General features: G+C 40.3%; 1 protein-coding gene across 1 annotated transcript; it reads left to right on the forward strand.

The window, feature by feature from the left end:
- The first annotated feature begins 305 nt into the window (after positions 1–305).
- Positions 306–11,497, forward strand: RFK (riboflavin kinase). Its single transcript, XM_066257061.1, has 4 exons — positions 306–690; positions 1,791–1,942; positions 8,565–8,667; positions 9,434–11,497. Exons 1-4 carry the CDS (start codon positions 609–611, stop codon positions 9,562–9,564), a joined length of 468 nt encoding a protein of 155 aa, XP_066113158.1. The 5' UTR covers positions 306–608; the 3' UTR covers positions 9,565–11,497.
- Positions 11,498–14,299: the final 2,802 nt, after the last annotated feature.

A 14,299-nucleotide genomic window follows, 5' to 3' on the forward strand; every position in this document is an offset into this window, starting at 1 on the left:
CAACCTAGCGTTTGACAAGGACCTAAAGATTGTTTCTACTTGGCGTCAGTATCTTAAGGAAAACGAGGTAGGGAAAAGAAACACTTAGGACCGTCCTGGGAGCTTTCATAGCTCCCAGGCTGAAAAACAGATTGCTAGGGGCAGAAAGCAAGGCCTGGAAAGGAAGAATCCAAGGAAAGACGAACGCGGGAGGAGGGGCGGGGCGGGGCGGGGCGGGGCGGCCCCGGTGGGGGCGGGACTACGGAAGCCGCGAGAGCTGCGGTCCGCTGGCCGAGAAAGCGTGCGCAGGCCCATAGCGCTCGGCGGGCTGGGATCGTTGGGCGCCGCTGGGTCGCCCCCGCTGCGCTTCACGGTTGTTGCCGCCGCCGCTTCCGAGGCGGAGACGCAGTCTCGGAGTCGCCAGGCAGCTTCTGTTGGGTCAGCAGCGGGAGGGTCTTGCACGGTCGTGCCCCCGGCGCCTCACGGCCTGTTGTGCTTCCGCCCGGCCCTCCCGGGCGAGCTGCCGCCCGCGTCCCCCGGCTGGTCCGCGGGGTCCGGGCCCCGCCTCCACGGCAGCTCCGCCGGACCCGCGGACTGGGCCGCAGCCAGCTCCCCGAGCGGACGGCGCCATGAGGCACCTGCCGTACTTCTGCCGCGGCCAAGTGGTACGGGGCTTCGGCCGCGGCTCCAAGCAGCTGGGCGTCCCCACAGGTGAGCGCGGGAGGGCGCGGGGCCCCCGGCCAGTCACGTGGGAGGGGGACGTCAGGCGGGCTCGGGACCGGGCTCGGGACCGGGTCGTGGCGCCGCGGACGGAGGTGACCCCCCCCTGCGGGTTCCCGCTCTGCTGAGGCGGAGGACCTTTGGTCGGGCTGCCGGAGCGGGTGGCCCGTGGCTTTGAGTTCTCCAGACACCTGGCTTGAGGGGTGAGGGCAGGCAGGCTGAGCTGGGTTTGGGGCCCCCTTGGCCGCCCCTCTGTCCGGCGTCCTAGAGCTACCAAGCATGGCGCCAGCCTGGCCCATTAGAAAACGTAATGTGGACAGATTAGCCAGATTCTCGATCCAACTGTCGTTTTGTTTGTTCGTTTTTGTTTTTTTGACCTATTAATAGATTGTGTCCAAGTGATCATACAGGCAATTGAATAAAAACCGGATCTATTTTTTGGTCTGTTTACATTAGTTTTTAATAATCCGAATCTGAAGGGTAGTGTAACCGCTCCTTAAAAATTTGATCCTCCTTAAAAATGCCTCCAGGCTTATTTAAGGAAGTCTTTGAGTTGAGAGACTACTTATGGATATTTCGAAAATGAGAATCTTTTCAGGTGCTGCCAAAAGACCAGGTCCAAAAATTCCAGCTGTTCATGTACTTTTCTTCTACGTGGAGAGTGTAATCTGCCTGGTTCCTAACCAAGCCCTTCAAATCTAATTTGAATTTACACCAACTTTAATAGCATATACTCTTAAATTACATTTTTATACGCTGTGCACAGTAACATAAATTAATAATTTTGATGCATTTACTTTTTAAATCTTGTAGAAAATAAAATGTGGGGTTACAAATTACAGTTTTTTACAGTCTTAAAAATATATAATATATATATACGATATATTGTATATATATATCGTTTATATATTGTGTGTATAGATATATATATATATGAGAAATTCGATCTAGGTTATGAAATGGTGCGATTAACAATCACAGGCAAAGCCGTAGGAATCTTGTGAGCCTAATTATTTGGACTAGTTTTACATGCGGTTTTTATAAATAATATGGTATTCTTGACACTCAGAATGTCTACTTTTGTTTTTAAGCTAACTTTCCTGAACAAGTAGTAGATAATCTTCCAGCTGATGTGTCCACTGGCATTTATTATGGATGGGCCAGTGTTGGAAGTGGAGATGTCCATAAGATGGTGGTGAGCATAGGATGGAACCCATACTACAAGAATACAAAAAAGTCCATGGTAAGAATGTATTTTGCTCTGTAACTGAATGTGATGGTATGGACACCAGTGGTAATCACCACAGAGTCTAAATTCTAGAGTTTTGACTTGAAGGATTTGAAAGTGAAGTATTAGTTACTATTTGATTGGAATAACTTTTTCCATCCTTTCATTTTCAATCTATTTATGTCTGGATCGAAAGTGAATCTCCTGTAAGTGTAGGCCCAATCTTTTTAATCATTCTGCTAATCTCTGCCCTTTGTAGAGTTTAATCCATTTACATTTAAACTGCTTACTGATAAGGAGGGACTTGAGCTATTTTGCTATTTGTTTCCTATATGCCTTATAACTTTTTTGTCCATTACTTCCTCCATTATACTGCATTTTATGTTCAGTTGATTTTTTTGCAGTGACATTTTGATTTCCTTTTGTGTACTTTTTATTGATATTCTTTATGGTTACCATGGAGATTCCATTTAACATTCTAAAAATTAATTTGAATTTACACCAACTTTAATAGCATATACACTCTTAAATTACATTTTATATGCTGTGCACTATAACAAATTAATAATTTTGATGGATTTACTTTAAAATTTTTTTTTTTTGTATTTTCCGAAGCCAGAAACGGGGAGACAGACTCCCACATGCGCCCGACCGGGATTACCCGGCACGCCCACCAGGGGGCGATGCTCTGCCCATCTTGGGGCGTCGCTTTGCTGCAATCAGAGCCATTCTAGCGCCTGAGGCAGAGGCCACAGAGCCATCCTCAGCGCCCGGGCAAACTTTGCTCCAATGGAGCCTCGGCTATGGGAGGGGAAGAGAGAGACAGAGAGGAAGGAGAGGGGGAGGGATGGAGAAGCAGATGGGCGCTTCTCCTGTGTGTCCTGGCAGGGAATCAAACCTGGGACTCCTGCACGCCAGGCCGACGCTTTACCACTGAGCCAACCGGCTAGGGCTACTTTTTAAATTTTGTAGAAAATAAAATGGGTTACAAATTACAGTTTTTTTACAGTTTTAAATGTATACATATATATCTATCTATATATCTAGATATATATATATATATATATATATATATATATATATATATATATTTTGTTTTTGTTTGTATTTTTCCAAAATGAGAAGCAGGTGGCAGACAGACAGACTCCCGCATGTGCCCAACTGGGATCTACTCGGCATGCCCACCAGTGGGCAATGCTCGGTGTTGCTCCGCTAGCCCCTGAGGCTTGAGGCCATGGAGCCATCCTCAGTGCCCGGGCCAACTTTTGCTCCCATGGAACCTTGGCTGCGGGAGGGGAAGAGAGAGACAGAGAGGAAGGAGAGGGGGAAGGGTGGAGAAACAGATGGGCGCTTCTCCTGTGTGCCCTGGCTGGGAATCGAACCTGGGACTTCTACATTCCGGGCCGATGCTCTAATGCTGAGCCAACCAGCCAGAGCCCAGTTATATTAATTTTTTTTTAGGGGGAATGGAGGGGGGGACAGACAGGAAGGGAGAGAGATGAGAAGCATCAATTCTTAGATGAGAAGCATCAATTCTTTGTTGTGGCACCTTAGTTGTTCGTTGACTGCTTTCTCATATGTACTTTGACCCAGGGGTGGGGGAGGGGGACTCCAGCTGAGCCTGGAGACCAGGGGTTTCCAAACTTTTTACACAGGGGGCCAGTTCACTGTCCCTCAGACCGTTGGAGGGCTGGACTATAAAAAAACTATGAACAAATCCCTATGCACACTGCACATATCTTATTTTAAAGTAAAAAAACAAAATGGGAATAAATACAATATTTAAAATAAAGAACAAGTAAATTTAAATCAACAAACTGACCAGTATTTCAGTGGGAACTATGGGACTGCTTCTGGCTAATGAGATGGTCAATGTCCGGTTCCATATTTGTCACTGCTAGCTGTGACAGGTGATATGACACGCTTCCTGCGTCACCGGAAGTAGTACTGTATGTGAGCGGCACCGCCAATGAAAGAGGTGCCCCTTCCGGAAGTGCGGCAGGGGCCTGATAAATGGCCTCGGGGCCTCATGTGGCCCGCGGGCTGTAGTTTGGAGACTCCTTGCTCAAGCTAGTAACTTTGGACCTCAAGCCAGCGACCATGGGGTCATTCCTATGTTCCCACACTCAAGCCAGCAACCCCGTGCTCAAGCTGGATGAGCCCACACTCAAGCCATTGACCTTGAGATTTCGAACCTGGGTCATCTGCATCCCAGGCTGACATTCTATTCACTGAGCCACGACCTGATCAGTCTTAATTTTTATAACTGCTCATGTATTTACTAAGGTAAAAAGTGTTTTAAGAACATGTTTCATAAAATTGAACTTGCCACAGTTTTTAATTCATTCACCCCTTAATTACTTGGTTACCCTGTTAACTTAGAACTGCGTACTACTTGGATGGTGCTTTATGATAAAATTGCAAGGTGATTTTTTTCCTGTTTTAAACTGCTTTGAGGTATACTTTCTGCTCTTCTCATAGGACCCACATAACTGAAGTTCTTAATCTACTAGGATGAAGCCAAATCTTTCAATTAGCTCAAGTGTGGCAAAAACACTTATAGTTCATCTAAATTTCATCCTCTTTGAAAGTTTATAGAAGAGAAATCTATCACAGTTGGCAAATTGCAGTGCTGCCTGACCTGTGGTGCAGTGGATAAAGCGTTGACCTGGAGTGCTGAGGTCGCTGGTTTGAATCCCTGGGCTTGCCTGGTCAAGTCACATATGGGAGTTGATGCTTCCTGCTCCTCCCCTCTTCTCTCTCTCTCTCTCTCTCCCCCTCCTCTCTATAAAAATGAATCAGTAAAATCTAAAAAAGTGTCGCAGTGCCAATTACTGGTATAAGCAATAGAACTGGTGCTTAAAATACTTAGTGTGTGCTCAATATTTCTCTTATTTTTGAGTACTAAGGATGTGAAAATTATTTTTTGGCATAAATAAGGAAAATAATTGAAAGAACTATTTATTTATTTATTTTTAAGGAATGAGGAAGAAAATAAAAGGGAGGGAAGACTACCTTGACTAATTTTTCCCATGACTAATTTTTTATTATTAAGCTATTCATATAACAGAACTGTTACTATACAGAGCCAGTTACAAATGCCTTATGAGTACTTTGATAGTTAGGAGAAACTCAGTTTTCCGTTGGGAGGAGGTTCATGCATTTCAGAATTTTTCGTTTTTCTTTGCCAATAACAGAAATGTATTATATGCCTGTTCAAGTTTTTTTCCCTTTTTAAAAAATTGGATTGACTGTCTGACTTAAGGAAGTTCTTAATATGTTCTAGATCCATTTCCGTTGTTGGAACTATATCTTGCAAATATCTTTCACATTGTGTTGCTTTTTTGCCCACTTAATGGAATGATGCCTTTTGAAGATCATAGGTTCTTAATTTTAATATAATTCAATTCATCATTTTTCTTTTATAGTTAGTACTTTTTGTATTTTATTTAAGAAATCTTTGCCTACTCCAGAGTTATGAAGATATTTGTAGTTGTTTTCTTTTTAAAAATTTTTTCTTAAAGGCTTGTTTTGCTTTTCTCATCAAATTATTTTTGAGTATAGTATGAGATATAGGTCAAAATTTTATTTTCATACAGATAATGACCCAGCCCATTTATTGAAAATACTCTTTTTTCCTGACAGCACTACAGTGTCAACTTAGTCTTAAGTCAAGTGACTTTATATGTGTGAGTCCAAAGTACACTCAAGCATTGCATGGTATATAGCCCTCGTTTATCCTGGGGCCATTGCCACATTGTCTTAATTTCTATAGTTTTATAATAGATCTTGATACCTGATTGTATAAGTCCTCCAGCTTTGTTTTCAAGATTTCTTGAATAATTTTGGCCTTTTGCATTTCATTATAAATTTTAGAATCACTTGTCAGTTTCTGTCATTAAGCCCTCCCCCCCAAGATTTTGATTGGCATAACACTGAATCTGTAAATAATTTAAGGAAAGTAGACATTTTTACCATTTCTCTCAATAATGTTTTGTAATAGTGTCAAGATCTTACATATCTTAGTTTCCTTTCTATTCAAAATTTTGCTGAAATGAAGAATGCAAGTCGAATTTATTGGTTCATAGTACAAAGTCATGCAGCACCGTCTGTTATTTAACTCAAAGCCCGCAATGACAGATGAGAAAACAGAGCTCGAGAGGTTAAGGTATGCCTGTAGCCAAATGTGCAGCCTGAGACTTTTGATTCTTAACTTGGTGCTCTTCCTACAGTACTGCCTAGCTTCTTTTTAGACATTTTGAATTTAACATAAGCTCTTTTATAAATGATTTAGTTATCTAACAAAACCAAAGCTCTATTAAGAGTTTTAAGAGTTTTGTTTCTAATATCCTTACTTCCTTCTTTTCAATTGTTTAAATCAAGATATTTTTAATGGGCTTCGTAAAATCCATAGCTCCCCTTAATTTGCATGCAAAATTTTACTTAGGGACACATAGAGAGAGCCCATTTTAATAATCTTAAAGGATTATGATTCATCCCACCCTCCAACAAACCAAAAATACTATGAAAGACTAGGTTATTTTATTTGACAAAGAGAACTTGCCTTAATATAAAAATCTCATGATATTTTCTCTTTCTCTTCCCTTTTTCTTTGGACTACATTTTTTTTTTTAATTCAGTGAGAGGAGGGGAAGCAGAGACAGACTCCCACATGCGTGGACCAGGATCCACCTGGCAAGCCCACTAGGGGGCGATGCACTGCCTATCTGGGGCATTGATCCCAACAGAGATCTTCTTAGAGCCTGAGGCAGAGGCCCTGGAGCCATCCTTAATGCCCAGGGCCAACTCACTCCAATTGAGCCATGGCTGTAGGGGAGGGGGAGGGAGGGCAGAGGTCGCCAGGAAAGCTAGAGGAGCTAGAGGGGATGGATGCTTCTCCTATTTGCCCTGTCTGGGAATCAAACCTGTACATCTACATGCCAGGCCAGTGTTTTACCACTGAGCCAACCAGCCAGGGCTGATGGACTGAATTATTTTAAATGTATAGGGTGAACTTGTTATATTGGTAAGAAAGAATAACTCAGATTTTCATGTTTGATTTCTTTTAAATAGGCCATTCTTATTAAGCATAAGTTGCTCTTATTATCTCTTCATTGATTTTGCTATTGAATGATCTAGTAATACTCTTAGCTGATTTGTAATAGCTGCTTCAGATCTAAGGATCACTTTATAGATTAGATTTTCTTAAGTCATACCTTTCAAAATAAACCCTATCTTAAGTTACATTTCTAAATTGTAACGTTTTCACTTCCCACTGCCACCATCCTAGTCCAGCCTCAACTGTATTTGCTTGCTCTTCACATTGGTTTCTCTGCCTTTTGAACTCATATTTCTTTTTTCTTTCTTTTCTTTTTTTTTTTAGCTAGAGAGACAGACAGACAGGAAGAGAGAGAGATGAGAAGCATCAACTCATAGTTGTGGCACTTTAGTTATTCATTTGATTGCCTCTCATATGTGTCTTGACCAGGGGGCTCTAACCAAGCCAGTGACTTTGAGTTTCAAGCTAGTGACCTTGGGTCATGTCTGTGACCCCACACTCAAGTCAGTGACCCTGCACTTAAGCTGGATGAGCCTACACTTAAGCTTGTGATCTTGGGGTTTCTAACCTGGTTCAGTGCTCTGTCCTCTGCATCAGATTTGTTCTTTATAGGAACCTACTAAAATTCGGATTTCAGAGTGACTTCTGCACCACTTTGCTTCAACACTTGTTGTACCCATTTGTTCCATCATTCCCGGATCAGGAACCAGCTTGGGCTCTTCTGCCCCACATCAGCCTTCAGCTCTGCCTAACCTTCAAAAGTTTCTGTAACTGGTGTGTGGCAGAGACTCATGGATCCTGAGTAACTTTAGAACTCGTTCTCTTGGTGGTAACATCTCTTAATACTTTGACCATTACCCCTTTGGTGTCTGTGTTCAGTTTTTTTCACCTTGATAAGACTTAATTACTTTGCTGCATGTTGGGTTTTTTTTGTTTTTTTTTTTTCTGAAGCTGGAAACGGGGAGAGACAGTCAGACAGACTCCCGCATGCGCCCAACCAGGATCCACCCGGCACGCCCACCAGGGGGCGACGCTCTGCCCACCAAGGGGCAATGCTCTGTCCATCCGGGGCGTCGCTCTGTTGTGACCAGAGCCACTCTAGCTCCTGGGGCAGAGCCAAGGAGCCATCCCCAGCGCCCGGGCCATCCTTGCTCCAATGGAGCCTTGTCTGCGGGAGGGGAAGAGAGAGGCAGAGAGGAAGGAAAGGGGGAGGGGTGGAGAAGCAGATGGGCGCCTCTCCTGTGTGCCCTGGCCGGGAATCGAACTTGGGACTTCCGCACGCCAGGCCGATGCTCTACCACTGAGCCAACCGTCCAGGGTGGTATTTTTTATAAACAGCAAATCATACCAGATTTGTGATACAACATCTATGTTACTCAGTAGTAATGTTTACATGTAAGGTCAGGGCCAGGAATGGGAGCAATGGAGGCACGGCATTTAGATTTTAACCTGTCTTTCAAAATTTGATGAGGATTCATTATTTCATTTAAATTACTTCTCCATAAATGTATGTATTTTAAATTTCAGGTATTCTGTAATCTGATTGCAATCTTTTAAAAAAACATTTCTTGATTATAGGAAACTCATATCATGCATACCTTCAAAGAAGACTTTTATGGGGAAATCCTCAATGTGGCCATTGTTGGCTACCTTAGACCAGAAAAGAACTTTGATTCTCTAGGTAAGTTCTTAGATCATCTTAAGTATTACTTCAGCTACTTCTGCTTCTACTAATAATAACCATGGCAGTACAGCTAATATTTGCACATTTAATGTGTGCCAGGCACTATTTTAAGTGCCTTATATGAATTAACTTATTTGATCCCCACAGCAACCATATGAGGAACTAGTCTCTCCATTTTGCAGATGAGGAAATTGGCACAGAGAGGTTATATAATTTGCCCAGGGTAGCATAGTAAGTGATGGACCACAGATTCAAACCCAGCAGGCTGGCTACCTCTCCAATAGTATAAAGTTCATAAAGTCTTTATTTCCTTTTCATATTTTAAGGAACAAGTAAGAATTAATAAACTGTAATGAATAATGGATGCTTTGCAATGCTTGGTGTAAGAAACAAATCAAAACATTTGAAACATGGTATCAAGTATCTTAGTGTAGAGTGATAGTTGTAACTGTAGAGTTTTATTTACAAGTGTAAATGCTGAAGTGAATTGATAGTGAATATTTGTTTCTTCCACTTGGTATTTGCGTGCACCTTATTGCTAATACCTTTCTCTGAGAAATTGCACTAACACTGAGACATCTTTTGTGTACTGTGACTTTTTACTTAAGTCTGGAAGAATGTCTAGAACATGCAATTACTGGACCACCACCCTGTTCCAGAGACAACCAGCCTTGAGGGGAGTTTTAGGAGAGGCTGAACAAAGGAGTAGTAAAACCTGTAGCAGCAGTTTTCATCATCTTTACCTGGTGTGTTCTCTCTGCAGAGTCACTGATTTCAGCAATTCAAGGTGATATTGAGGAAGCTAAGAAACGACTAGATTTACCAGAACATTTGAAAGTCAAAGAAGACAATTTCTTCCTGGTTCCTAAAAGCAAAATAATGAATGGCCACTGATGAAAAATTATCTTATTTAATCATTCACTGTTTTCTTGTATTTTACTGCTCATAACTATGCAGTCTCGTCTTGGTTATATTTTAAAAACTAAACATTTTCCTACAGCTGTGAATTAGTTTGAATAGTACAGTGTAACTATCATTATGCTTTAGCTGTTCAATTAAAGCCATTATGTTGTAGTACTGAAAAGATTCATTTTAAAAATCAAGATTCTTTTTATGTAATGTGTGGCTGAAGTTTACCACTAGAAAGGTCTTAACTGTCTTACAAGGAAAATGAAATGTGACTATAGGTAAAAAGGCGAATCACTAGTTTGAGATGAAAAGTGATTCTCGTGGTAAAATACTATCATGTATGTACTCGAACAGCATGTGCTGCTAAGCAGAGAAGGTTTATAAGAGTAAATGTATTAAACGGATTGATAGTCTATTGTAAATCTAGGGGGGAGATTCATACTTTGTAATTTTTATATTTTGTGCATTAATATATTACTACAAACATGAAGATTTGTGAAACTTTAATCATTTCATTTGTGAGGTCAAATCATTGTATTGTGTTCATTTTTTTAATAGCTGCCTCAGTTCTAATTGGCTTAGATGCCCTCTCCTGTCAGGTTTTTGTGGTTTATTTTTTTGTTTGTTTGTTTTTGGTCTTTCTCTTAAAGCACTAAAATTAGTGCTTTTTGAGTTTGTAGTTTTCATTTTTGTGTTGTATAGCACTTTTCTCTTTTTAAGAGTAGGTATTTTCAACATCTTTCTTGACTTTGATTTTTTTTCCTTTAACTAATCGCCTTTACCAAGTTTTTTTTTTCCACTTATAATATCCTATGACTTACAAAGGATTGTATCTATCTCTACCATTCCATTCCTTTACTATATAAAAAAGCCCCAAAAGCTTAATCTTTAGGTTTTTGCAAAGTTTAAACGAACACAGTAGCAGTTCATGTATATATACCAGTTTCCTGAAGAACACAAAATACTATTTTCCTCTATGGATACTGTGTAAGAGCCAATTAACTATGAAATAGAAAGTTATTTATTTTTTAACATGATTATATGTTCCTGAGCAAAACAAATTGTTTCAGTTATGCACACTGTAATTTGATAAGAGTGCTTGTAGCTTGGGGAAAGGTATAAATAATAAGTTTTAAGTTAAATAATCTTTATACTATACATTTTTTCCGCCTAACAACTAACAAGTGATTTTTGACTATTGGAGACTTTCGTTTATATTAGCAGAAAGTTGAAATTTTTTGCTACTTAGGAAATTAAGATTATAGGTTCTTTTGGCCCCTGAAGCCGGACATTGTATTATTCACTTTGCAACAGATTTGGTGGGGGGATGAAGACATGTATGTAGGAGGTAATGTTAAAGATAACTTATTACAAATCATTTTTCTCTAATCTACACAAACTAATTTTAACCAAAATACACATTTATAAGGTATTAGGATAACATTTAAAGTTAATGTTAGAAAAGGGGAAGCATGGATAAATTCAGTGGAATTATGTTTTACATTTTGGTATATGAATTTATGATAGCCTATGTAGTGTGACTTTTTCTCTAAAAATACTTAGGAACTGTAATTTCATGTTATAAATCTTGTATTGAAAGAAGCCTCAAGTATCAGTGGCTTTATGAAATAAAGAATGAAACACATGAAAAGTGTAAAACCAGATTTGTGTTTGAATAGATTGCTGCTACCTATGTCCTCAGTAAGTGTGCGGAAGTCCTTTGATATGTGTCACCTTACATTTTATTAAATTGCCATCACTTGAAAATTGTATATTGTGTGGGTTAGGAGTTAGGTAATGGCATCTTACATTTTTTTAAATTTTACTTTATTGATGAAAGAAATTGTAATAGTACCATTTTTGATTGGTCTGAATGATTTCAGGTTTTGCAATAAATCTTGACTAAGTGATGTCATAAGTTTGCTCACCTCTTATTTATTCATTCATTAATTCAACTATAGTTGACACATATTTTATATTTGTTTCAGGGGTCCAGCATAGTGGTTAAACATTTATATAATTTACAGCGTGATCCTCCTGATAAGCCTGGTACCCACCTGGCACCGTACAGAGTTTTTACAATATTACTAACTATATTCCTTATGCTGTACTTTATATCCCTGGGATGTGTTTTAGCTACCAATTTGTACTTCTCAATCGCTTTACCTTTTTCATCTGGCTCCCCAACCCCCCTCCTGTCGGCAATCATTAGCTTTCTGTATGTGTAAGTCTGTTTCTGTTTTATTTTGTTCTTTAGAGTCCACATATAAGTGAAATTGTGTAGTATTTGTCTTTGTGACTTATGTCACTTAGCATAATATCCTAGGTTCATTCATACTGATGAAAATGGTAAGGTTTCATTTGTATGAATGTACAACTTTATCCAATGATGGACACCTAGGTTAATTCCATATCTTGGCTATTGTAAATAATGCTGTAGTTGGCCCTGGCTGGTTGGCTCAAAGGATGGAGCATCGGCTTGGCATGTGGACGTCCTGGGCTCAATCCCCAGTCAGGGCACACATAAGTGACCATCTGCTTCTCTCCCTCTCCCCTTGCTCTCTTCCTCTCTCACAGCCAGTGGCTAGATTGGTTCAAGTGTCAGCCCCAGATGCTGAGGATAGCTTGGTTGAATCGAGCATCAGTCCCAGATGGGGGTTGCCAGGTGGATCCCCAGTTAGGGCACATGCAGGAATCTGTCTCTATCCCTCTTCCTTTCACTTAATAACAAAATAATGCTGCAGTGAACATAGGGGTACATACATCTTTTCAAATTAGTGTTTTGGGTTTCTTTAGATAAATACCCAGAAGTGGAATTGCTGGGTCATAAAGTAGTTCTATTTTTAATTTTTGAGGAACCTCAATACTGGTTTTCATATTGGCTAGGCCATTAACAGTTCCATCAACAGTGCTCAAGGGTTTCCTTTTCTCCATCTCACCAACATTTGTTGATTTATTGATGATACCTGTTCTGACAGGTGTGAAGTGATACCTCAATGTAGTTTTAATTTTTTTTAATGTTTATTGATTTTAGAGAGGAAGGGAGAGGGAGTAAGAGACAGGGACATTGATATGCCCTGTCCAGGGATCGAACTGGCTACCTCTGTGCTCTGATATGATGCTCCAACCAAGCTATCTGGCCAGAGCTCATTGTAGTTTTAATTTGCATTTCTCTATGACTAGTGATGTTGAACATCTTTTCAGACATCTATTGGCATCTGAGTCCTCTTTGGAAAAGTGTTTATTGAGGTCCTCTTCCCATTTTTTAATCGTTCATTTTTTTATGTTATATGAGTTTTTGGGGTTTTTTTTGGCAGAGACAGAGTCAGAGAGGGACAGACAGGAAGGGAGAGAGATGAGAAACAGCAATTCTTCGTTATGGCTCCTTAGTTGTTCATTGATTGATTTCTCATATGTGCCTTGACTAGGGAGCTATAGCAGACCAAGTGATCCCTTGCTTGAGCCAGCGACCTTGGGCTCAAGCTGGTGAGCCTTGTTCAAACCAGATGAGCCTGCACTTAAACTGGCGACCTTGGGGTCTCGAACCTGGGTCCTCTGCATCCCAGTCTGACACTATCCACTGCACCACTTCCTGATCATGCATATTGTATGAGTTTTTATAACTTTTGGATATTAACTTACTGGATGTATCATTGGTGAATATCTTCTCCCATTCAGTAGATTGTCTTTTTTGTTGTTGATGGTTTTCTTTGTTTTGCAGAAACTTTTTAGTTTGTAATCCCATTTGTTTATTTTTTCTTTTGTTTCCCTTGTCCTCATTTCTCACTTTTCTAAGTAGCATGTTGAAATCTCTCACCTGTCCCACTCGGAATGTGAATCATCTCTTTGTCCAGTGTATCCACACTATATTTGCTCCTTGCCCATTAGTCACTTTATAGCCAGCTAGGTTATCAGATCAGTTATCATAGAGAGACCACATTCACATAACTTATCACAGTTTATTGTTATTGTTCTTTTTTATTACTAGTTGTTAATGTCTTACTGTACCTAATTTATAAATTAAATATCATTTAATGTATAGGAAAAAAATTAGCATATAAAATATGGTTCTGTTTGCAGATTTAGGCATTCACTGGGGGTCTTAATACGTATTCCCCACAGATAATGGGAGTCTACTGTATAGTATATTCAGTTGGATTGAAAGACACTTAACAGATGGGCGGTAACTGTATTTGTTAGTAGCGTTCACAACTAGATGAATTCACATACCAACTCCACAATAGTCTGTTCATAGTAGCTGCTCCAAATCTCCAGTCATACTTTTATAAAATCCTTAGTTTTTAGACTCATGACTTTTTTTACACTCAAGACCTCTAGAGCAGGGGTCCCCAAACTACGGCCTGCGGGCCGCATGCGGCCCCCTAAGGCCATTTATCTGGCCCCACCACACTTCCTGAAGGGGCACCTCTTTCATTGGTGGTCAGCGAGAGGAGCATAGTTCCCATTGAAATACTGGTCAGTTTGTTGAATTAAATTTACTTGTTCTTTATTTTAAATATTGTATTCCCGTTTTGTTTTTTTACTTTAAAATAAGGTGTGTGCAGTGTGCATAGGGATTTGTTCATAGTTTTTTTTATAGTCTGGCCCTCCAACGGTCTGAGGGACAGTGAACTGGCCCCCTGTGTAAAAAGTTTGGGGACCCCTGCTCTAGAGTATAATCTTCTAAAGGTCTCGGGCTGCATTTTAATTTTTTCAATAC

Source organism: Saccopteryx bilineata, chromosome 2 (assembly GCF_036850765.1).
Source record: "Saccopteryx bilineata isolate mSacBil1 chromosome 2, mSacBil1_pri_phased_curated, whole genome shotgun sequence".
Classification (NCBI taxonomy): domain Eukaryota; kingdom Metazoa; phylum Chordata; class Mammalia; order Chiroptera; family Emballonuridae; genus Saccopteryx; species Saccopteryx bilineata.

Excerpts from the sequence above, each read along its gene's own strand:
- RFK (XM_066257061.1), top strand. The coding sequence starts at position 609 with ATGAGGCACCTGCCGTACTTCTGCCGCGGCCAAGTGGTACGGGGCTTC. Across the intron at positions 691-1,790 it reads GCAGCTGGGCGTCCCCACAG|CTAACTTTCCTGAACAAGTA; the intron begins GTGAGCGCGGGA and ends TTTGTTTTTAAG. Across the intron at positions 1,943-8,564 it reads AGAATACAAAAAAGTCCATG|GAAACTCATATCATGCATAC; the intron begins GTAAGAATGTAT and ends TCTTGATTATAG.